Source organism: Onychomys torridus, chromosome 15 (assembly GCF_903995425.1).
Source record: "Onychomys torridus chromosome 15, mOncTor1.1, whole genome shotgun sequence".
NCBI lineage: Eukaryota > Metazoa > Chordata > Mammalia > Rodentia > Cricetidae > Onychomys > Onychomys torridus.
Window position 1 is genome coordinate 77,536,865 of NC_050457.1, and position 25,097 is coordinate 77,561,961.

The following is a 25,097-nucleotide window of genomic DNA, read 5'->3' on the forward strand; positions in this document are numbered from 1 at the left end:
GGTGCCCCAGGGCCAGGTGTGCCCCACTAGCTCTTCCCCAACCACCTCCTGGTTCCCACGCTCCTCAGCTCCACAGACGACCGCGCCCTGGGTCGAGCTGCGTCTATAGGCTGGGGGTGCCTGCCGCAGCCTTGTAAGGCAGTAGCGGTCTTCGGTCTCGGTGCGCCGCGCTCCGGTCGGGAGGAGCCTCAGAGCGCGCCTAGGCAGGGCAGGAGGAGGAGGGGCACGTGGGCGGGGCTGGAGGGCGGGGCCTGCGACTCTGGCTGCTCAGCGCCCCCGGGCGCAAGTCTAGTCGCGGAGGCGCACCAGTGGACGCATCTTGGAGGTAAGCTAGCGCTGGGCGCTGTCCGTGGTCCGAGGCGCGGCTCCGGGGCCAGAGGCTCGGGACGCCTCCGGTCTGTGAGGCTGGCCACCTGCCACTCTCTGCGGCGGCTGGAGCAGTGGTTCCTCCGAGACCTTGGGGCCGTGGTGTCAAGAGTGGGTATGCACGTACACTGAGCCAAGCGCATTGCGTCGCCACCTAATACGGTGGACCGAAAGCACCCCACGGTTCCCCACCAGACCCAGGTGCTAGGCCTGGCCGGGACTTGGGTCGCTGCCCATGGAACCTGGAGGCAAACGATGTAAAGAGAAGCCACTGACCCGAGCCACGCATATGGGAGCAGAAGCTCCCCTCGTCCACGGGTCTCGAATCCTGAGCCCGCGTTGCGTCCTGCAGGTGACAGAGCCTGTTTGGTCCTTCACCCTCCTTGCGAGCCTACATCTCGCAGTCGAGATAGCCAAGGGTTCTGTCAGGGTCGCATCTTGAACGTCCATGTTTGCGCGCGGGAGAGGGAGGGTCCGACCCTTACTCGGCGGTTTCGGTTATGTAAACGAGGCCTTGAATGAGGTGGGGAAAACAAGTAATGTCCTTTGTGGCGCAGCGTTGGACAGGCTTTGCTGTCCTGGTGATCGGTCCTGTGCCTGTCCCGGGGCTAATGATGGCGTTCGGCCCAGCGCCCACTTGCGTATCTGGCCTCTCTTGGTCGCGTAGGTGGCCTGCATAGGAGGTGTGAGCTCCCCAGGACTGGAGCAATGGGGGTGGGGTGGGGGTGGGGGACCCAGCTTGATTAGCCTTCAGCTGGGTTCTCTGGCGGCGGGCTGCTGTTTCTGCTCGCGTGCCAGCCCCTCTCCCATCACGTGACCCTGGAGGCCTGGCGAGGGGGAGGGGCACAATCTGAGCTTAGCGTCTCTAAAGGACTCCTCTATTCAGAAAAGCTCGTGATTGCCACAGGGGCCCACCATTAGAAAAGGTGCCCTAATTCAAGTGGCGTATTGAAAATCCTTGTCTTAACCGATGGTGAAGTGAGGATAACTCGCGGAGCGGCACGTTTTCCTCCTGGTGCTCCTTGGATCCACCTTCTCCATTCTTTGAGGTTGTGGAATATAGCTATTTTAACTATCACCTAAGGGTTTGGAAGTTTTTATAAGCATTAGAAATTTTCATTTAAGAAACCTGAAACCACTCATGAGGGGTGGAGGTTTGGGAGAAGTCCCCATATTTTTCTGGAGATTTCTGGGCCTTGAAAACAGCTCTACTGGGTTCCACAGAGGATGAAAACCAGCAGAGTCTGCTGGCCTATCTATAGTGCACAACTGAAGGAGGAGCCTGTAGGAGGCGTGATTTCAGTTCTGCCAGGAAAGGGGACCTTGCAGTCTTGTCCAGCCCTTCCCCCTTGCCCAGCAAGGCTGTGCCCAGAGACCCCACACAGGAGAATGGAGCTTCTCCCTTCCTACTGGAAGGAAGGGATGGAGCTGCTCAGCCACAGCCTGGGTTCAGACATGGTGCCCACCCAGCCCCTAACACCTTCATGGGGTCTCCTGCTGCTGGTTCAGCCTGGTAAGACCAGCTTCCTCATAGAGTAGGGTCACAGTGTTTCAACCTTAGCATCCTCTATTTATGGACAGGGCTTCCTTTGTCCACAGCATCCCACTACCTACAACACCTCCCAATCAAAGCAACCCCACTCATGGCAGCCACCACCCATAGTGGCCCCATCCATGACCCACAGAATCTCCTTCACCAATGGCATCACTCACGAAGGGCATTCCCCACCTAGGACAGCCCCACCAAGGACCCACATCATCCTCCCACAGCACCTTCAGATCCATGCCCCATCTTACCTCTGGAGCACTTGAGGAGCCTCTTCCTAATGTCCTATGCCAGACCCAGGAAAGGCCCTGCTGGGGTCCCAGAGGATATGGTTTCTGTGACCTGAAGCCTGTACTTGTGTGCCCCACAGATGACTTACTGTTATCAGAGTAAAGTCCATGCAAAGAATGTCACTTCCTGATGAAGAACGAAACCTTTTTAGGTCCATGGTCTCTGTTAGCTGTACAGTGATGCATCTTAGCTGTAAGCTGTGGTTTGATGTCTAGATGCCCAAATGTAAGGCTTTCTTTGGTCTTTCAGGCAAGTGTGAGGAGTCATGGTTCATGAGTCGTATCTCAGGCTCCTCTCCCACCTGCCAGGCTTAATGAGCTCTGCCAGATGGCTGGCCCCTCAAGGTCCCTCCCATAGGGACCCTGCTTCAGTGCTGTAATTTCAGTTTCCTCCTGGCAGCCATTCCCATTGCCCTTTGTCCCGTGGTGGAAAGTGTGGGGGTGGAAGGGTCTTATTAGTTTCATGAACATATATCCCTAAACACTGACTTAGCTCTTGCCTGTGTTTTTTGACCTTTACACATATGAAATCACACAGCAACAATTCTATTGGACTGTCTTGACTAGATTTAGTCTAAGCAGACTCACTCATAGCTCTAGCTTTCTCTTCTGTGAAACCTCTTCTTTCAATTGTCTTTGGTTGCTTCCCTATTGGGAGATCAAGAATACAGCCTACAAACTGAAAGGCTCCTGAAGAACTGAAGTTGTTAGGCCTATTTTGTGCACCTTCAGATTTAGTGAGCAGGGGGTGTCCCACCAGTTACCTTCCCGTGTGGTGCTCTGTGCTCCACATTCCACCAACAATTGCCTAGGTCAGTCTTAAATGTCCCCACCTTGCAAGGTGTGTCTGATATCTGGTTGGGGCTGTGTCTGCACTTTCCTGATTATACTAATGAAGCTTGGCATTTCTTGTGTTCTCTGGCTCTCCCCTGGACTGTCTTGTTCTGTTGAGTAATCTCCCTTTTTTTCTTATTGACTATAGAGGCTTTTTGTATATTGAACAAATCAGTGTTTGTTGTATATAACAATCTTTCCTTATTTGAGCTTTGTCTCTTAATACTCTTTTAGTCTCTTAATACTCTGATAAGCAGAAATTCTTAATGCCAGTCTGGCGCTGTTTAGAATCTTTTCCTTTTGGGAGTATGTACTGTATGTACTGTGGCAAATCTTCCCTACACAAGAGAATTTGACTGTGGACAGAAGTATATGGACACAGGAGCTGATCTTCCTCAAGTTCCCTGTAGGTGTGTTGTGTGATTATTCTACATCTTTGCTCACCTTGTCTGTGCACCTCCCTTTTTCTGCCCCAGCACATAACAATTGAAGGTGAGATGGGTGTCACAGAAGACAGTGCCATATGTAGTTCCATGCAAAACTCAACTTGGGTTGACTTCACAAGACCTCTTGGTCTAGCCCCATCTGACCCTCTGACCCCCTCATTTGGCTTTGCCCTCATGGGGCCTCTGCTTAAGTTGCTCTGTCTCAGAGTCCTGCTTCCTCTTTTGGTCAGAGTTTAGAAACTGTGTGATGACAATGACACACTGAGTGACTTAACATAACATAAACTCATTCTCCTATGGTTCTGGAAGCCAGAAGTTCAATGTATCAGGTAAGCCGTGTCCCTGCCCTGGCTCTGGTAGGTCCTTCCTGTCCCCCAGCTTCAGGTTACTTAGGCATTCCTGGCCTTGTGCCTTGACACTCTGATAGTCTAGAGGTCATCTTGTAATTCTCTCTCAAGTCTACCTTTGCTACTCTAACAAAATGCCAAGGATGGGGAATTTATACAGAACAGAAATGATTTCTCACAGTTTTGGGGGCTGAAGTCCAGGATCAAGGCACTGCAGGGTCACAGTCTGGTAAGAGTGGCTGCTTCCAAGATAGTGCCTTCTTGGAACATACTCCAGAGGAGAGGTCAGACCCCATGTCACCACATGGTAGAAAGGCCTTAGCCAATTCCTTACAGCCCTCTTGGGAGGTCTTAATCCACTCATGAGAGCCCAGGAACCAGATTTAATCCCTTCCCCAAAGGCCTCATACTTTTGGAGGGATGCATGCAGACACGGCACTGCCTGGTCTCTTATCTTGCAGGGGCAGAAGGGAGGGAATTGACATACAATTTACCTTCCAATTGTGGATAATCTAGGTTGTCAAGACCCTATTTCCAAACCAGGATCCATGCATAGGTCCTGGCATTAAGGTGTAGATACTTGTTTTATTTGGTGATCATGAAGCCATGTTGATGCTGAATTAGGAATCAGTCATCTACTGGCTCATCAGCATCTTCAGGACCTGCCCCATGGAGCTTCTAAAGGGAGCATGGTGGCAGACCTTGACATTCCACTGTGAGGTAGACACTTGAAGGAATTGTCATATAGCATCTCTGCTGTAACTTGATCCCAGAACAGGGACCCACAATAAGCACATCTCTTGATCTTGATTTTTATCCATTTGGATTTGTGTAGAATGCTGTATTGGCAAGTATTTTGGAGGATGGTTTAGAAAGGGTGTTTGATCAGATGATGTGTGATGCGATTTGATTTCAGTATTCACTACTGGCTTTAGACAATTTTCTAGAGCCTGGATCTCATACTAAATGCTGGATATGAAGGGGCTACCACTCTCTTACTCTCCATTCACATTTCTACAGCTATTCAGGGTTCTGGGGAACCTGGTCTCCGGCTAGACAGTGGGGACACCTTAAGGAGTCACTAAACACTCTGAAATGTCTCATGGTTCTTCTACATGCTCAATCTTAGGCTTCCACCTAATTACAGGGGTTTGTTGCATTTGTTCTTTTTTTAGAAGGTTTCTGTGACCCCATAACCAAGAATGGTGGCTATCCTCATTCTCTTATTCTAGAACTGTAAGCCAGAAGTTCAAATGGTCACTCCTGAAAGTGGTTGTACCCTTGTATTCCCTATTGAGGGACAGTCAGGGCAACATTGTAAGCAAGGTCTGACATGTGGATTCCAGGAAGGTAGGGACACTGGGTAGCTGGATAGAGCATCCAGTGACTTTGGGGAGTTCTGGGCCCCGCTTCTGTTGCCATAGCTGTTGAATACAAAGAAGGGCATAGGAGGATAGAGGGGTCTAGGACTTTCTCAGTTTCTTATCTTCTGTGCTTTCCCATTCTCCTTGTCCAGGATACCCCCTTCCTAAAAGTGTGGGATTTTCTGGAGCATATAGTCCTGCTCAGGCCTCAGGTATAGGAAATGAGTGGACATGGATACTGGGCTCCCGTTTTCCTACAACACCCAGGAGAATTGTGTTCTGTTTGACCTAGACACAGTGAGAAGCACAGGGTTTGGTTCTCAGGTCACCCTGTAGGCAGCACCCTGGCCTTGGGACTCCAATCCTGCTGACTGTTCTTGAGCAGTGATTGAGACCGTGTACCATCCTGGTTAGCCCTAGTCATACTCTGGGCTATAGGCTTCTGGATGTACTGTGTAGATGTGACATGGATGAATGACAAGGGGCCTGGCTGGTTTTCCTGATAGATTTGGGCTTCTCTTATTGCCCCTGTGTGCCTGCAGGGTATATACATTCAGAAAATGCCCACTTTGTGGGAGTTCACTTTGCACAGGATAGAAGTTCCCATTGAGATAAGAGGCCACTCACATGTAGTATTCTGATGAGAAGCAGGGTGTATGGCTGTATTATTAATGAAACAAACAATTATCAAAGGATGTGTTGTGTAAGTACACTCTAAAGTACAGAGCTTGTATAGGACGGGCTGCCTATGACCCATCCTCAGATGAGCACTCTCTAGGGCTAGCTGGATGTGTCTAGATCCCACACTGTCAGCCTCACTCTGGTTTTACATGGGGTCCCATAGGGCTCAAGCCTTTGTGGAATGTAGTGAGGAGGAGGAGGTTGTGAGCTCCAAGTGGATATTGTCCATTTCTTCTCCTCCTCCTCCTCCTCCTCCTCCTCCTCCTCCTCCTCCTCCTCCTCCTCCTCCTCCTCCTCCTCCTCCTCCTCTTCTTCTTCTTCTTCTTCTTCTTCTTCTTCTTCTTCTTCTTCTTCTTCTTCTCCTCATCTTAGACAGACTTCTCTCTCATGAATATCAGGGCACAGTTTCTAATTAGCTGTCCCTGGCCTCACTTTTGCTGATGAGGCCTATGGAACTGAAAACAGCTTATCTGGTGGTCAGGGATTGAGTGGCATGTGTCTTGCAAGTGGATAGAAGTCTCACCTCCCTAGATTTATCTGGAGATTGCTTATTTTGTGCCCTATGATTCTCCATGCCCTATCAGCCTCCAGTGACCAGGATGAAATGGCATTCATGGGACATTCTAAAGAAAGAGCTATCCCTGCCCTGTGTACTCTTGAGCCTTCTCTGCTCACAGATACCTTTTCCTTGTAGGCATCTAGTTGTAACAATACAGTAAATAGAACATTTACTGATCCCTCATTTCTACTCCTCCTGTAACAGGCTGTGCCCTGAGCTACAGAGCAGTTGAAAATAGTGACAAAGTCTCTCCTCTGTCACCTTTAGGTTTTTCTTTCCTTCATTTTTGATGGTGGAGATACATGTGTACATGTTGGTGTGTGTTCAGATGTACCATATATGAATGTGTGTGTGTGAATACATGTGGCAGCCAGAAAGAAACCTCACTGTAATTTCTCAGAACTCACTAATTAGGCTAGTCTGTCTCCATCTCCCCAGTGTATGGGGGATTATAAATACATACTACCATGCCTGTTTTTTTTTTTTAAACATGAATTGTAGGAATCAAATTCACCTACTCAGCACCAACTTATCTCTTTTACAAATATACTGTTATAGTTTTCTTCAAGAAATTGGTTTATTTTTAGGATTTGCTTCAGTATTTTTCGTTCTGAAAAATGATTTCCTACAGGCTTTGTTGGGGACAGGTCAATCCTTTGGAGTTGGCAAGGAAGACCTGGGGTATATGGGATACAAGAAATCTTGCCTGAGCGAAAGGGAGCCCTCAGGGTTTGCAGAAAGCCCTGTCTCTGGCATCTGACCATGTTCCCTCCCACTGCAAGATCTGTAATTCTACCTCTCGCTGGCCTCCCCTGCCCTCCTCAGGCCTGGTCTGAAGATGCAAATCTGGTAATATAGTCTGTCCCTACACTCAGTGCTGCTGTGGATAAGTTACCATCTCCTGTCCTCCTGGCCCCTCGGGGAACATAAGCAGCCATCTCTGGGTCACCAGCTGGCGCCACTCCCCTCCTTCACAATACCTTCTCTCTTGGCTCCCAGGGCAATCACTGCTGAAGGAGGCTGGTCCAGGAAAGGACACCTGCTGATAGGCAGACTCCATAGGATGAAGTTTGACGTACATCCCTTCTGGCTGAGACAGTGAATTACAGGCTATAAAGAAAGGCATATCCTAGGCATACAATGCATATCTAGGATACGTATTTGAGGTATAGGACTCACACCTTGGAAGTGCAGAGTACACCTGAGAAGTTATCATCCCTTTACCACCATAGCTGGTGGACCAGGTGCCTTCCTGGAACCTCTTCTAAAGCCTAACTTCCCTGATGGAAATTTTAGTGGGACACACCAAGGTCTCTTTAAATTTTAACTTTGCCTCAGATGCTGTGGAAAGGAAAACCAGGAGGCCAGGGCCTTTGAATGGAGGTGGGCAAAGGCTGCAGCTGGCCATCCCACAACACTGGAGGACTGAAGGAGAGAATTAGGCCTGTAGGTACCTCCGTATTCCAGGATATCTTGGGTGCAGTTTTGATTCTCTTTAGATTCCTATTTTTTTCTCACTGCTATCACTGTGAGCTAATGGAGCAGTCCACACTAGAAAAGACAGCCTGTGGGTAAGAGCTCTGTGTCCTCACAGCCTACTCCTGGGTGTGCTCTGATAGCACAGCACCCTTCCTCTTTCTTTCACACAACAAGTAATAGTCTAGTGGTCTTTGTATAGCCACAAAGTTAGGACCTAACCCACTGCTACTTTTATTTTAAAGGCCTTTTAATAATGTGCTTGCTATTCAGGTAATACATGTTAAGGGTAAAACACATCAAAGATGGAAGCAGAGTCTGGAGGCCTGACTACTGCACCAAGGTGCATCCTGAGCACCACCCAGGGAAGGGTGTTGCTGGTGCCCTTCAGTGGTTGCTATGTAGATCTCATACTGGCCTGATCCTGCTGAAAAATCTTGGCACTGGGGCTATAAAATAGTGTGGCCATGCTGTCAGCTTGTCAGTGAAACCATAGATGTCAGCTGCTCTGCCACAGGGTCCAAAAAAGCTCCAGGATGTCTTATTCTAGGGTTGAGTTGAGATGGGTTCTGCTTTCCAGACTAGCAGCAGCTTGGATGTTACTTCATCTTCCTCTTGTTTTGTGCAGGTAGCTTTCGACCTTCCTGCTGCCCTGACTCCCGAGTCTTGGTCACTCATCTTCCTAGAGTGTCACAGCACTAATGAGCTCTCTGAGCTCCCTCTGCAATCCCTAGTCCCCTGGATGTGGGTAGGAGTCCTTTCCAGAAGCCTTTCTCCTACAGCAGATGAACAGTGGTGGGGCTGCAAGTGAGGGTCGTCCGCTACCCCTGTGGTTCTGACTCTTTCAAACGAGGCTCCTCCCCACCCTGGTACCTGTTCACTATCTTGTGGGGCCAGTGTGCTGTAGGAACCTGGACAGAACACAGTTGACACCTGTCTGATGAGTAGTGGCCACACAGTGGGAGACATATGCCATCACTTTCCTAATGTGCCATTACCGTGTTGCTGGTTTGCACAGAGTTCTTTCACTTGGCTTGAATTTGTTGCTTGCCAGGATCTGACCTGCCTTAGTGTCCTGCAGTCCTCAGAAGGGCAGAGCCCATCTCGTGTTTCAATATCCTGTGAGGGCTCAGGTAACTGATCAGGTACGTGGAGTTGATTCACCACCGTGAGTCATGTCTTGTGGGGATACAGGAACTCCTGAGCTTCACACTCAGCTCAATCTTCCCATTTAGTCTTTGCTGTCCTCATCTGCCCTGTTTGGGGCCCCCACAAAGCTCCATTTGGGGGTGCATTGGAGTGCCTTAAGAAGAGTCCCTCATCAAAAAGGCTGAGCTTTTCTGCTATGCTTTTATTACCATTTTCAAAGGGAGTGGGCAAGAAGGGGACCTGGCCCTGTGACTGACTGCTATCTGTGTCATTCTGTCTGTTTATGGAACTCATACCACTATGAGCTCAGCAGGGGCCACAGTTCACATCCCTCAGGGTAAAGATATGCCCTGGTCATATTGACATTGAGATCTCCAGTCTGGACAGGGCTTGCACATTTCAACTTTGTCACTGACCCTCTATGGAGTGTATGCCTATACCAGGAGCTCTTCTTACATTGAGCTGTTAAGCACTCAGTTCCCAGAGAGATGCTTACTGGGAGTTCATTGTCTCTGTTTCCCAAGCTAGAAATGGCATGTACCTGCCCTTGCTGGAACAATAGTGGCCATGTTGCGATCATCTGCTTATCCTTGTGGTCCTGATTCTTGCTGGGAGGTGACACCATCTCCTTAGTCTTCTTAGCCTTCAGGGATGTCTGCCTGTCTTGAGAATCAACAGCCTGAAAAACCCAAAGACTATGGCTATACTTCAGGCTTCCCTATGGGTTCCCTCCTCTGAGCTCAAGGGCCAACTGCATGTACTAGGATCCCAGGGTGGACCCTTATTGTGTGTCTCCAGGGTCACTTACCACCCGGGCATGGCTCATCTTCTGATCAGAAGACTCAGGTCAGAGGGACAGCAAGCATAGCATGACAGGCCTGGGTCCTAAGGATGGCATCATTTTATAGACCCAAAGCATCCCTCCAGGCAATCACCCACAGCAGGTGAGGTCCAGGGAGGAGGCTATGGAAATGCAGCTGGTGGGATCAAGTTAGAACCCACTGTTGCTGAGTCAGACCCTGTCTCCTTTGCCCAGAGCCTTCATGTGTCAGGTTGGCAGAGTCAGTTCCAGGTCCAACACTGACCTGCTGGGAATTCAGCTCAGAGGGGTCCCAGCCCCTAGGGAGCATGTTCTTCAGCTCTTGCCATATCTTTCTGTTTTTTGTTTTTTGTTTTTTGGTTTTTTTTTTTTTGTTTTTTTTTGGTTTTTTGAGACAGGGTTTCTCTGTGCAGTTTTGGTGCCTGTCCTGGATCTCACTCTGTAGACCAGGCTGGCCTCAAACTCGCAGAGATCCGCATGGCTCTGCCTCTGGAGTGCTGGGATAAAAGGTGTGTGCCACTGATGCCCGGCATACCTCTTGCCATATCTTGTTGCCTGGTACCACATACTGCAGCGAGAACCAGGGACACAGATGGGCTGTGAGAAGCAGAATGACCCTTTTCTTCCTCTTCCCTAGCAACATGGCTGACAGCAAGGCCAAGCCTGCCAAAGCTGCCAACAAGACACCACCCAAGTCCCCAGGAGATCCAGCCAAGGACAAGGCTGCTAAGAGGTTGTCACTGGAGTCAGAGGGTGCAAATGAGGGGGCAGCTGCAGCTCCTGAGCTCAGTGCCCTGGAGGAGGCCTTCCGGCGGTTTGCAGTACATGGGGACACCAGGGCAACAGGGAAGGAGATGCATGGCAAGAACTGGTCGAAACTGTGCAAGGATTGCCACGTGATCGATGGGAAGAATGTGACTGTCACTGATGTGGACATTGTCTTCAGCAAGATCAAGTAAGTGTCATGCAGGCTTAGGTAGCACAGCTCATATCAGTAGCTGTGAGGGTCCCTGAACTATCTTGCTTGCAGATTCTGTGCCCACTTCTTAGCTTCAAGCCTCCAGAAATGTCTGGGACAGTCTGGGGAGTACATTGGCCCAAGTGCCTTGGAACTCCTTGGCCATGTCCTGAACTGTGGTCTTAGCTTCAGTCTGTTTGGCCTTGGGTGGGGGCTTTCTGGACTTGAGAAAACTTAGTTAACTCTAACCAATACCCAGGTTAGTGAGCTGTTGCTAGACATGATCAGGATCTGCTTAGGTGAACAGAGACCCAGCCACCGTGGGCTGAGTCTATGAGGTTAGTGTGGGGTCCAGGCCTGTTTGGCCTTGTTTCCAGGATATGGCAGTGGCTCATTACACCCTCTTCCGGTTCCTTGTCATCTCTGTTAATTTTTCACTTGAGAAATGCTCACACGTGCTGACAAATTGATGCAGATCAGAGAACGTCCATTCATCTCCTGTGTTGTCAAATATCTATGTGCTATCAGGTCCTGTGGTTGATCTCTGTGGGTGCTACCAGCTGAGCATTACTTCTTCCTCTGGCATTGGGTGGGTGATGTGGTCTTCGTAACTGTGGTTGTTGATCACCATTTTGATTGTGGAATTGTTGGTGTTCTCTAGGCATAGTAAGGCTTCCCTGCCCTCAGGTTGTACGCTTGTACCTGGAGGAGTCTCTGAGCAGAAAGGTAGAGGTAGCCTGGCAGATGGCTCACGAGAGCTCCCACAAGTATCTCATGCCAGGAATTTAGACATTCCTGGCAAGATGGAGGAATTTAACCTGTGTTCCAGTGGAGAGAGGTGAAGTGAACAATTACTAGATGCAGGGCACCGTGATCAGGGGATTTGGGATATTGGTATCTTCCTGTTCCAGATGAAGCCACCTGTAGCTTCCCCCAGATCCTGGTTGAGAGAGATGAAAGAAGGCTTAGCTAGAATTTTCAAGGTCCTGGCTCCAAGGAAGGGGCTCTGTAGAGATTACTGAGCCAGAGCCTAGCTGTCTCCACCCATCCCAATGCTGATATCAACTTTGCTGTGTATGGGGAGTTTGAGATTCTACAAAGCAAGAAAATCTGAATCCCATGCCCCCTGGTGAACTTCCTATTGTACATAGTATATGAGAGTGTGTCTGGAGTATCTTAGGTTTGAATAAGTTGTACTGGAAAGGCTGAGAAACGTATCTCAAAGGGGCTCTGCATCCTGACCTCCAGGCCCCACTGACCCCAGAGGACTCCAAAGAGAAGTCTGAGCTGGTCCACTCTGCTTGCTCTGTTTCCTTGTGGCTTTCAACCCCAATGAGAAGCTGAAGAAGAGACTCTCCATGCAGCCTCAATCTCTGAATGCAGATGCTGTGTGTACAGAGTTACCCCCCCCCCCCACTTTCCCATCCATCTCAGATCCTGTTCCTATGATGACTCAGACCTACCTTGTCCTGAAGTTCAATTGTTGTGAGTTAAGATGTGAGAAAAAAATTATGGCCAGTGGCTCAGATGTGATCACTTTACCCTGATGCTCACTGTGAAAGCTCTCATCTCTATTTTGGCCAAGTTCCACTGTGATAATACTGGCACCAGTTCCTCCCAAGCCTATCTGGGAGGCACTTGGCCAGGGATCCTATGAACTTCTAGACTGTAGTTCTTAGGTTTCTAAATCCTTCTTTCTCCACAGCTTCTTCTGTGTGCAATACTGTTGAGTAGCACTGGCCCCTATGTGACTCCCATAGAGGAGGGTCTACTGAACGTCATATATTCATTCTATTGCTTTTATAGCAGAACCCAAGACAAAAGGTCAGAAGATGGCTTTTCCCTCAAGTCCCTAAATAGGACTGCATACTCATTGGAGATAGGGAGCTATGAGGAGTTTACAAAGTATAGAACAGGTCATAAGGACACAGGCATATGTATGCAGCAAGATATCTATCAGCTCAAAGGACCTCCATACTGCTGCTCCTCCTTCATAGATGACCGAGAAATCTTGATGCTTATAGTCCCTGAGATTCTCTAAATTTCACCAAAGTGACTGCACCTGAGTTTGGGTACTGACATCACCATGGGTCTTGTCTGTCGGGGGCTTTCCCAGACTTGGTAGAGCTTACTGTGTTTATCACCTGGCCTGTCCCAGCTGTCACCTGCTGGGAAATGTGCAGCCTCCTAAGAGAAACTGGCCTTATGGGTTCCACTGGAAAGTTCCAGGCAGGGACAGACAGGTAGGTCCTGGTAAACAGAGGTGCTCTGGTAGGTTGGCCAGCCATGAGTGAGGGGCACTGACCCAGACTGCAAAAATGATCAGCACTAGAGCCTCTGATACAGACAATTTTCTCATCATGGTGCCAAGAGCTTGTGTTAGGCCTGTAGACATGCCCTGCAACACTGAGACCTAGAAAAACTAAGTTAGCTGTGTCTAGCATGTGCATACAGTTAAAGCTGATTACTTTATGGAGCTCACCACCCTGTCTAAGCTGGCAATGAACTTGGATAGCTCCTCACCTTATCTTTCCCCATGTTCCTTCTCCACCAGCAGGTGTCCCTTACAGACCCAACCCAGAGCTTACCAGAACCCCTAGAAGCTGTTCCTACACTGAGAATACATGGGGTGTCTTTTAAGCAAAGCCAGTGAGCTCATCATGCTCTTCTTAGACATGTCCCTCACGATACTATGTCCTCAAGATAATCAAGAACTAACCCAAGAACAAGGAGACCCAGAGACTTGTGTCTTAGGAAGCTTCTAGAAGGAATTGTTGGAAGGTAGGAAGAAGTGGCCTGTCCAGAGGTTAGTCATCTTCAGTTTCTTCTGAAGAAGGCTACCTTCCAGCTGTTGTGTGCCTTTATATGTGCACCCCACCCCATGTAGGACTTGTGTTTTTATCAGTCTCTCAGTGGGTGGTACTATGTGGTCATGGGTCTTTTGGATGATGTGGGCCACAGAGGACTGAGAACTCCAGCTCCACATGTCCTTCCTGACATGTTGTGAGTGCAGGGGTGGGGGGTCGGGAAGTTGAGGGGGGGGTGGGGGGGGGGGGTGGGGCACTAGACCCAAATAAGTGAGCCATGTGAAGGGAATGCTTATTCCCAGAATGTAGAACTTCAGATGCTTAGACTCCAGGACACAGCCATTCTTCACTATAGACTCTGGGCTGCCTGGAAACCTTGGAGGGTCTCTCCCTGCCTTGCAAGTCAAAGTCCTGGAAAGCAAGTATATGCAGAAGCTCAAAGAAGGCTAAAGGCTGTGAGAGTCTGGACAGACAAGCTTCTAATGCCAGCTGTGCTCGCTGACACTGCACACACTGGGGCAGGTGTCTAGCTGGGTGGCTGGGGGAGCCCAGGTGAGGATCCTGCACTAAGTAGAGGCCTTCACACCTGGATCCTTGAGAACCTAGAAGCTGCCATTCCCTCACCTCTACCATCTTTGAATTCTCCTTCCCTCTCAGAACCTGAACTCTATTGAGGTTATGCCCTATGTCCCACTTGGAACATCTCTGTTCTTGAGGAAGAGCCTCACCTCACAGGCATGTGTGAACAGAAGATTTGGACTCAGACTCATGCTGTCCTCAAGTGTAAGGGGCAGTATTCTGAGTACCAGGGTGATGGAGAATACTGAAAGGGCTTCAGAGAAGGACGGGGGGACTCTGGGATTGAGATTTCCAGGAAAGTTGTGGCTGTGGTGGCACTGTTTGTATTATGAGAGCTGGGTGTTTGTGGTCCCTGAGGGACAGCAACGGCAGCTGCAGAGGCCTTTGCCTCCTATGGGAATTTGGGGCCTGGGAGGAAATTGCTTAGGTACCTCCAGGAAGTTGCTGACTCTTGACAGGACTTGAGAGAAAAAAAGTTCAACTATTTCTGTTTTGGGGCAGGTTGCCATGGCTCTGCAGGCGTGGCGCCAGCTGGGGTATCTGCAGCCTTTGTTTAGGTCCTTGTCACCATGGCAGCGCTTGTTTGTTTTGATGTTACCATGTGTTAAATTTTAAACAAATTTCTTGAAGCTCTATACCAACTTTTATTGTGGACTACTGTTAACCTAGACTCTCCATCTTGCAAAAGGCTCAGCAGTGTCAGTCTCCACAGCTAACAGAGGCCTGACACTGAAGCAAGGCCAGGGGTGCAGCTTGAGAGGTACCTGGGGGCCCTCGGGATAGTGTCTGTGTGGTACTGTCTGTAATGGTCTATGTGCCTGAGTGTCTGGTGTGTACCTGCCTATGCTTGTGGAAGAAGAGGTGTAGGAGCCTCGGGGTTGGGCTGAGCTTACCTACTGCCTACTTACTGTGACCACCATACTACCAGATGAGAATGCCCAGAGATCTTTGGCCTCCCTGGGCCAGGATTGGGTGCTGGGTACCCTCCAGAGTAAATGCATGGATTCCTGCCAACAATGTGTAGAGTCAGAAAGTAACTTGGCTAGGGTGTCGGGGCTGGGTGTCCATTATGTCTGGATACAGGTCAGAAGGAAGCAAGGCCAGTCCCTACATGTAGAAAGCAGGGTCTAGATTTGTCTAGCCTGAGATTTGTCAGCTACTGCCGAGTATATGAGTTGCTTGGTGTTCCTTACATGCCACAGCTAGTCAGCAAGGCCTGTTGGGATTCTTCTGACATCTGTATGCTGCTGAGGAGGCTCAGCAAAGCAGCTACCTGGGCTAATGTAGCCCATTATTCTTAGGAACAGGCTCTAGGTATGGAGAGTCCTGGCAAGAGTTTTGGGAACCCATGCGAAGGACAGGGTTCTGTATGTACCCACCCAAACACCCCAGAGATCCAGGAATCTGGCATGTGAGGACTCTTGGAGGCAGCCTCTGTTCCTGTGGAACCCACCCAGTTCCTTCACCTATGGCACACATGTCCCTCGAGCTCCTCCTTCAGGATGGGTCTTGGGTAAGACTATCAGTCACATGCTCCAGGGGAAAGTGGCCTAACCCTCCAGGCCTTGAATGGAGCAAGATCCAGCATGCGTCTTAGTCTTCAGGTGTCCCAGTGTCTGAAGCCTGGCTACTACTATTCTTGCTTCTGCATGGCCCTCTAGTGGCTGCATATGGCAGTGCAGTGTGACCCCCCTCAGACAGCTGCTGGGTTCTGACCTCTGCTGGGGGATAGACAGGACATGTAGACTTTTTTTTTCCCCCGATAATCATTGAGCTAGTGGACCCTGTGGCTCTGTGGTCAAGTCTTCAGTAACCAGGTAAGGATCATGCCGCTGTGAAGAGAGGTACCTTCCTGCTCCTCAGCTCCTCCACCTAGCCTTGGGAAGTTGGCTGGCCAGTGTATGAAGGACATGTAAGAGAATGAATATCCATAACTTGTCACTTGGAGAATGTTTATCCCACAACCTCCAGCCCCTTGGAAATCACGAAGTGACAACTGCGAAGAGGCTTTAAGGATGATGTGTCCCCAACAGAGGGAAGTAACCATGCTGCAGGTTACAGATGTCCCCTTTAGGCAAGCTGGTGCCTGCCTGTAAACAAACATCTGGAATGTGCCCAGAGCAGGGCTACAGCAGTGTTGCTGCCGGCCTCTGATTTCCTGAAACAGGCAGAATCCTTGTGGCTGACCAGCATCCAGGCCCCTCTAGGCAGAGAGCACACTGCCTGCTCCCAAGGAATTTCCTGGGTCCAGTGACCTGCTGAGGTTACAAAGAACTGGCAGCCTAGACTTTCAACAGCATCAGCACAGAGCCTAAGGCTGGGTCTTGAGGTATTTGGTTAGTCAGTGGGCATGGGAGAGACATGAGAAAGAAACAGGAGACTGGTGTCTCAAGAGAATGACCAGATTTCTGCACCCACCTTGAACACATCTAAAGAGTCAGAGACATCGGTAGCAATGGCCAACTTGAGGCCCATGGCAGCTGAGGCTGCTCTGTGGTTCAACAGCCTCAGGTCAACATCCATATTATTTCTACAGAAAACCTCCAGAAAGGCTTCCTATGAGGAAGTATCCCTGCAAGGCAAGACCCTGGACTAGAGGTCCTCACTGCCCAGGGGGCCTTTCCAGGTCCTTCAACTGCCCTTAGACCACCACACGTATAGGGAGGGTATATCTTTCCACCCAGGAATACCTTCTCTGCCTGCATAGTATCTTGCTGACAAGGATACTCCCTAGTGGTTACTTTAGAAGCAATAGCTTCTGTAAATTCCAGGAACTAAGAAGCCAGGCATCCCTGTCTTGTCCTGTATACCCCATCTTTCATCACTTAAGAGTTTTCTTATTACTCAAGCATTGACAGGGACCCCTTCACAAAGGTGATGAATAGGCTGGACTAGGGGCTCTGTGAAAGCCCAAAGCTGAAGTGGGGAGTGGTAGTGTCTGTGGTATTGGCCATAGAGTAGACCTTCCTCAGAGGACTCTGTTGCCTGACATTGGGTCCTGGCCCCCCTAGCCAGGTCCCAGAGTTCCCAAGAGACTGAGAAGGTGCCCTGTACATATGTGGACAGGGCCTGGGAAGCAATCCCAGGCTCCTGGAGTACATTTGAGCAGACACCCACTTGTAGGCTAGCTTTGGACAGCTTGGGAGCCAAAGGCAGGGAAGGCCAAGCCCTAGGGAGAGTCCTCAGTCCTGGGAGCTCCAGATATAGACTGTGTAGGAGAACCCTGAAGAGGTTTTCTCATTGTAAAGAAGAAATGGGCATTGTCTTCCCAGAGCTAGTTGGGAATTCTGCTTCAAGAAGTGCCTGGGTCTCCTGAGAAGAGTTCCCTGTGAACTGGGCCTCCTTTCCCCAACAACACAGTTTGACTTGTGGGGACACAGGCCAGAAAGGGATTCTTGGTACCAGTGGGGCAAACTTCCAGCTCTATCTGAATGTGGCCTGTGATGGAAGAGCCCCTCCAGTTACTCCATCCCCTAGTGACTCATGCTGGTAGTGCCTGGTGCCGAGGCTGCCCAGAAAGGGCCGTGTGCCCCAGCAGCAGGTTGCCAGGCTGACCATTAGGCCTGGCATCCTCATGTCAGCCCAGGAAGGGTTGTGAGTAGGAGACAAGAGCGCCATTGACTTCTCAGGACAAACAGAGCAGCCCCAAGGGGCCTTAGATCAACCCCCCCCCCCCCAAAGTCCTAGTAGAGAGGGAAAAGCTGTCAGTCCCAGGCACCACTGACTATGAGGTCAAGCAGCTCAAGTGCGCTGGATCACCCAGTATTCCAAAGGTAGCTGGTAAGTGCTGGGGCTGAGAGCACTGAAGGACCAGAACCCACCCTCCAAGACACAAGGCATCTACTGAGGCTCCATTACCTGTATCACAGGCAGTTCTACAATGTTCACACAGTCCCACTGTGGGGCTCTAGCTCCTATGTTGTATTCTTGATCCTCAGTGGCTTCCCCAGTCTCCAGAGAAGTAGGGATGGCCCACATCATGGGGTTCTGTGCATTTCTCAAAAGATATTTGGCTCAGTTCTCCTATGTATTCCAGACAAGTGTCAATTTTGAGACTCTTTTAGACACCAGTAAAAAATCAGGGTATGTGGGAACAGTAGTATTTTCAGGTCTGGTTCCTTAGCCCAGCTACTGGGGGTCCACTTTGTTATTATGTTGTCACTGTGTATCCTTACAATGCTGTCCACAGAATGCTTTATCAGGCCACTGCTAAAGGGCATTTGGGCAGTTTTCAAGTTTGAATGACTGAAGAAAATCTGTACAATATTCACACATGGGTTTAACATGAGCTTAAATCTTCATTTCTCTCCAATCACCCTCCCCTCCCTCCCAGAAAGACTGGCTCATGGTCATTCCTCCTTATCATGCAGCAGACATTACCCTCATTACTTCTGCTGTTCCCATGGGTGACTTCCTGTGTGTGTTGGCTCCCTATCCATGGGTTTTCTTTGGTGAGGTGTCTGGTCCAAATACTTGGCCCATTTGAAATTTTCTTTTCTTACTCTGAAGTTCTTGGCACACTTCAGATCCAAGCTCCTTTTCAAGTTTGTGTGTCCTAGTATTTTTGCAGCTCTGTGGTGTTTATCCTCAATGCTATTTGAAAGAGCATGGTTTTTAATATTCTAAAGGTCAGTCTGTCCGTTTTCTATTATTGAACATGATGATCTGGCGTCATTTCTAAAAAAACCTTGCCCACCCTAAGGTCACCCAGGTTATCTACCAAATGTACTTGAGAAAGTTGGCTCTGGGGTCATGCTCTGAGTAAACTCTGCATGTGGTGTGAGCTGTGGACCCTACTTGGTTTATTTTGAAGAGGTAGCAGTTGTTCTTGTTATTTTTTGAAATGTTCCTTTCTCCTTGACCTTGCTCAAGTTAGGCACCTGTGTGGGCATTTCTGATCTGTATGTCTCAGACCTTGTTAGTATCTCTCATACTGTCTTTTTGTAAGGTGTATTGGAATAGTGTGGTCTCAGGCCTGCAACTGTTTGTTTTCTTAAACTCATCTTGGCTGCTCTGGATCCTGAGCTGATGGACAGCCATAAGAGCCCCACTGGGATTTTGTCAGTCAGCTGTATTAAAGTCCTGAACTCTTAGCACTGCAGCTGGGGTCAGTGGCATGCCTGGCCATAAGAGGTAGCTTATCTCAGGCCATATGACTAAACTCCCCAGCAACATGCAGGACTTGCAGCCTTGTGCCTCATTCACATTATGTCAAAACTTTGAAAACTTCACTAATTTGGATTAGTTGGGGGTGAATGCCAAGTTGAAAATGGCTTAAAGTAAAATTACTACAAATAATTTCATAACTTTTAAAAATACTACCTGAGCAGCCTTGGAGGAAAGTTTTTGTGAAATGACGGTATCTGGAAAGCTCCCTGATGGCCGGGTGCACATGGTAGGTGAGACCTTCAGCCTCATCACCACTCCAGCTTGGGATCCTGATAGGGACAGGTGTTATGGCTCCTCCGAATCTTGCCTACTTAGGCCCCTGCTGAGCCACTTCTGACCTGGGTTTAGGCCTAGGCTCCCTCCAGCTCCTTGACTGGCTAGGGTGTTCCTAAAGGAGATAAAGTGATCTTCTTTCCTGGTTTTTCCTCTTGCCCTCCCACCCAGAAGAGACCACACTGCCTATTGTGGAACAGTTCTTAAAGAATATGCTTCCTTCATTCTTTTCAGGCTGTTGGCAATTGCTGGTGATTTCTGCCTGTGACCAGTAGAGACCACTGCAGAGTGAAGGGAGGGATGGTATACATGTGGGGTTGGCCCCAGAGGACCACTACCTGAGGACTTATAAGGCTTATCACCCACAGAGGGAAGTCCTGCAGGACCATCACCTTTGAGCAGTTCCAGGAGGCACTGGAGGAGCTGGCCAGGAAGCGGTTCAAGGACAAGAGCAGCGAGGAGGCTGTGCGTGAGGTGCACCGGCTCATTGAGGGACGAGCGCCTGTCATCTCTGGTGTCACGGTGAGGGGGTGAGGCAAGGGTGGGGCTTAGTACTCTTGATTGCATCTGCCCTTGGGTTGACTTATTAGCCCCATAAGTCTGGGGCTAACCTGCAGCCAGGAGAGGTAATCCCTTGTCTGGACATGTGGCCTAGCAGATTCACATTCCTCGCCAGCTCCTCCCACAGCCCCTGCCACCTCCCACTGAAATGCTGCAATAGATGGTGGCAATTTTTACCCAGTTCCCTCACTTGGCTTGTGATAACACCCTCTTCTGTTCTCTTTCAGAAAGCTGTGTCCTCACCTACAGTGTCACGGCTCACAGACACAACCAAGTTCACAGGCTCCCACAAAGAGCGATTCGACCAGTCAGGAAAGGGCAAGGGCAAAGCTGGTCGTGTGGACCTAGTGGATGAGTCAGGTTATGTGCCTGGCTACAAGCATGCAGGCACCTATGACCAGAAGGTGCAGGGGGGCAAGTAGCCTTACAGGTCGAAGCTCTGGACACTGCAGGTGCCAGGCACAGGACTTACACCCATTGCACTTCATTACATTCCTATGTTCAACTGGGCAGAACTCAAAATACACCTCCACTAGGCAATGGTGGGGGCAATGCCCAGGCCTCCTCCCGCTGGGTGCTTTGACACTTCTCTCTCAGACCCCAGGTTTGGGCCATCATTCATTGTCCTTTCCTAACATACCTGCCCTGTCCACAGCTGGGAAGTGGACCGCTACTTCCAAACTGTCTCCCAGGATCATACCACACTGGCCACTTGATCTGCAGGTAAAAAGGGGTGTTTTGAGTGCTGTTAAGTATAAGGATGAACAGAGCAGACATTAGAACTCACTGACTTATCCAGGCACTTCTAGGGCAGTAGGAGCTAAGGAACTAATCAACTGCACAGAGTAATTCATCTTTCCTGACCACAGGACAAGACTGAGGCTATCTGGTTGTTGTGCCAGTGTGTGTGTGGAACAGCTCATATCAGTACACATGTGTACACACACACACACACACACACACACACACACACACACACACACCTCATGCTCATCAACCAAGTTCTTGCTGAGGGTAGCCAAGAGACAATGGAAGCCCCCTGGTTACCGGGGGAGTGACTTGGAGCATGAAGCTGGAAGTTTTTTCAGTGCTGGTCTAAGAAATGGCAAGACTATGTGATTGGTCTCAAGAGTGGTCCAGGGAATCTAGAACATGAAGCTGCCATGACTTCTCCTTGCTCTATCCCATCACTAGGTTGGGACACATATGATGCTGAGACATTTGATTCAGACCAAGCCTGGGCAGTTTTTCCACCAGTGTGAGATGGGAGCTTCTGCCAGGGCAAATTATGCTGTACTTTGCTCAAAAGTATGTGTTTTCAGCTCCATGAAGCCACCTCGGGGTTCAATTTCCTAACTTTTCTCTCGAGTGCAAGTCCAGGGCCATGGACACCAGAACTAACTCCCCCTCCCCCCAAAAAAGGCTTGCAGCATCTACTAGGGTTTCTTTTACTGCCATAGGAGAGAACACATGACTCAGCTTATCCACATGTAAGGGTGCCACTTAGGCAGGCCCAAAGGCATGTGCTGCCATCATTACAGCCCCACAGCAATTGTTCCTTTGCATGCAACTTGCTGGACTATGTGTTCTTGTTCCTAGAAAGAACCCACATTGGTCTCAGGACATGGCTCCTAGACAGGTGGTTGTTGATGGTGGGACATCTTACATGCCTTGGCACAGCACAGGTAGACAGCAAAGCTGTCTTCCTCACTGCCATAGCACATAGTAACATTATCTACTCTTCTGGGGCCCAGAGAGCATACCTTCACTGCAGCATGAGAGAAGACTGCCTACTAGCCTGAGAGAGAAAAGCAGGGGCCTCAGTACCAGACCTCCTCCCACAAGGCTCTCTGAAGGTCCAAAGTTATCAAGCCCCTCAACACAGCCACAACTGGAGGATGGAGGTGGTCCTGTAGTCTGCTTCTTCCCAAGGTTCTGAGAGTCTGCAGTACCTGGCATTCAAAGCCAAGTAGTGGAGCCTCTGTTCTGAAATCTGACCTCGCTGGTCTGGAGAAACAAAAGGATACTGGCATTTCTCATACTCTCCTCCAGAACCCCTAGTCCCCATGTAGCTGGCAGTCTCTTGGTCTGATGCTGTTCTTTTCTACTGCCTATGAACAGCCCAGTTGCCACCATCATAGCTGAGTGAAATGGAGCACACACAAATTCATCAGGAGGTGACTGCATATGGGCCAGGGCAGGTTAGGGTGGTGTCTAAGAGTTCCCATATCAGGCAGTGGGTCAGATGTTTTCCTGACCCCATAGTAGTCTAAGGACCCTGGACACAGTCTTCCATTCAAAGGGCCAAGATAAAAGATTGATATCCAGATGAGGACCCAGGCAAAGTCCAGGGTTAGCTGCCTGGGAGCACCTAGAAAACAGTGTTGCCTATGAGCATCTAGGAAACAATGTTAAGTGTCCACCTTCATGGGACCACCCAGCCTCATGGAGAAGCTTCATTATCAACTGGCCACCTTGCCCATGTGCTGGAGATTAAACAGAACAGCTCAGAGTGGCAAGCCCATATAGGTTCTGGGCAGCAGAGGACCAGAACTGCTATCTGAGCTCCCACAGGTAAAAGCCTCAGCAGGAGAATATAAAAACTTCAGAAAGCATTTGGTCCAGACCAGACCTGGGCAGTTGTCCCATCAGTGTGAGATGGGAGCTTTTGTTCTAACACAACTTGGGCTCTGAAAATGAAAACTGGGTCACACTGCCTTGCTGGTCCTCACTGTCCTAGCACAGAACCTGAACACCCTTGGGCCCCCGAGGGACAGTCTTAGGCCTTCCCATGTAGTCCCTCAGCAGCACCCTGAAGGTATGCCAGACAAGTGGTCTTCATTGTGTCCCTTTTACTCCCAGAGTTTCCTCACACAGCACCTTCCTTTAGTCAGTGTTAAGTTTAACTTTGAAAATACACCCTCCCTCTAGATGATATATCATCTAGCAAGGAAAGGGTAGTAACAATTAGATCACGAAGACTCAGTGTCTCCATACTGTCAGTTTAAAGTGTCTATGGAATGCGTTGTGGCATCTGTGTACCCTCTCAATACAGAAACTGGTTGGACTCCAACTCTTCTGCACAAAACAGATGTGCATTTTCCTCAGTTTCTGATTTGAACACACAGGTAGAGTGTTTGTCTCTGTTGCATGTTTTATGCGATACCAATTAGCTTTTACTAAACATGGATAAATAGAATTCAGTATCTGTGAATAAAAAAAAAAAACAACCCTGCATAGCATGCAAACTGAGACCCAGAGCCATGTGCTATTAGATGATAGACATACAAGAGACAGGGACAGGTTCTCTCAGGTGATGACAACCAGGAGATGACATTTTTTTTCTGGAGCGGATACCCAGGAGACAGAGACATACTCTGTTGTGGGCTGATACCCAGGAGACAAAAAATATACATTCTTATCAGGGGAGGACACTCAGGAGACAAAGACAGGTTCTCTTAAGGTGTGACAGCCAGAAAATAAGGAGAGGTTCTGTTAGGGGCAACACTCAGGGACATGGGTTAGAGTGACAGAGAAGTTCTGTTGGGGGTGACACTCAGGACATGCTCTGTGTGGGGGTGTTGTATACAGGAGGGGACATTCAGGAGAAAGGTACGGGTTGCAGGAAGAACAACGTAGATGGGATCTTAAGTGTCAGGGAGGAAGGGAGGGAGGGAGGGGGTCTGAGAACACTGACTCTAGTGGAATTCTTATTTATTTCTATTTAATGCTGTAAGATAAGCAACTAGTTAGTGGGAATGTTTTACCAAAAATCAAAATTCAAATTACATGTTTAAATATTGTTCAAAGTCTATATTTATACTGGAGTATTTTTACACCTTTCAGTATCCTATTACATGGGGCATAGGGACATTATGACAGATGGAGAGAGTTCTGAAATGGGCTGCACAGCCACCTCTGCCACGTTCCTGCAGTCTCTTCTAGGGAGATGACAGGTGCCTGCCCTGGGCCGCTCCAGTTTGTTTCAATGAATAGTTTTACTAGCACACAGCTGTGCTCGGGTGTTTACATCCTGTTCTGTAGCTGCTTTGGCATTAGAACTGGCTGAGAGGATCTAGACAAATGCCATGGCACAGACACCTATGATATTTGCCACCTGTCCCCTTTCAGGGGAAACTGCCTGTCTGCCTGGCTATCTCTCCATCTGCAGACTTGTATACTACCTGGCTACAGCATGGGCACATTGGGAAAACCCCGCCAACACCTTTTAAAATGGCAAGGGTGACAATTTAGCTGTACTGTGAAGACAGAAAATCCTTCCAACACTGAGCCAAACTGCTCTTCTTCACCAACATACTACTGACCATTCTGAACTTTACACTTCAGGGGTGTGGCCATCTTGGGACGCTTAAATTATCTCTTCCTTTAGACCTCTTAAACTAAACCAAGCCAAACAACAAAGGAAGCCTGTACAACTTAAACTTGAAAGGAATAATATGCTACTACTACTAGTTTGTACTAAGTTTTTTTTCAAGAAAGGGAGTTAAGTTTATATATATATATGTGATATATATTTTTACACTATTTTATTAATGTTAGGGAATATGGAGTATATCACTTTATCAGTGTGATGGGTAATGTTGATGTCATGAGTGTTCTGACTCAGAAAGGCACTTATGCTGACATCTATACCACACTTGCTCAGAATGTCTGTCAGGTCAGGATGGCCCTCCTGTCCCTCCTATAGAGTACAAGGCATCTTAGTCACCTGTTGGACATATCATCATGGCCTGGCTCGTATTGCTTTAGTGAAACAGCTTGTATCTATCAACATTTTGTTCATTGTGTTTGCTGTTATTAACATTGTGTGTCAAGTTGGTAAAGTGATGAATAAAGGTGTTAAAATGTGGA

The 25,097-nt window shown here is 49.0% G+C and overlaps 1 protein-coding gene across 1 annotated transcript; it reads left to right on the top strand.

Annotated features, from left to right (window-relative positions):
* Window positions 1-242: 242 nt before the first annotated feature.
* LOC118596213 (tubulin polymerization promoting protein) lies at window positions 243-25,097 on the top strand. Its single transcript, XM_036206961.1, has 4 exons — window positions 243-325; window positions 10,516-10,833; window positions 20,033-20,186; window positions 20,453-25,097. Exons 2-4 carry the CDS (start codon window positions 10,520-10,522, stop codon window positions 20,645-20,647), a joined length of 663 nt encoding a protein of 220 aa, XP_036062854.1. The 5' UTR covers window positions 243-325; window positions 10,516-10,519; the 3' UTR covers window positions 20,648-25,097.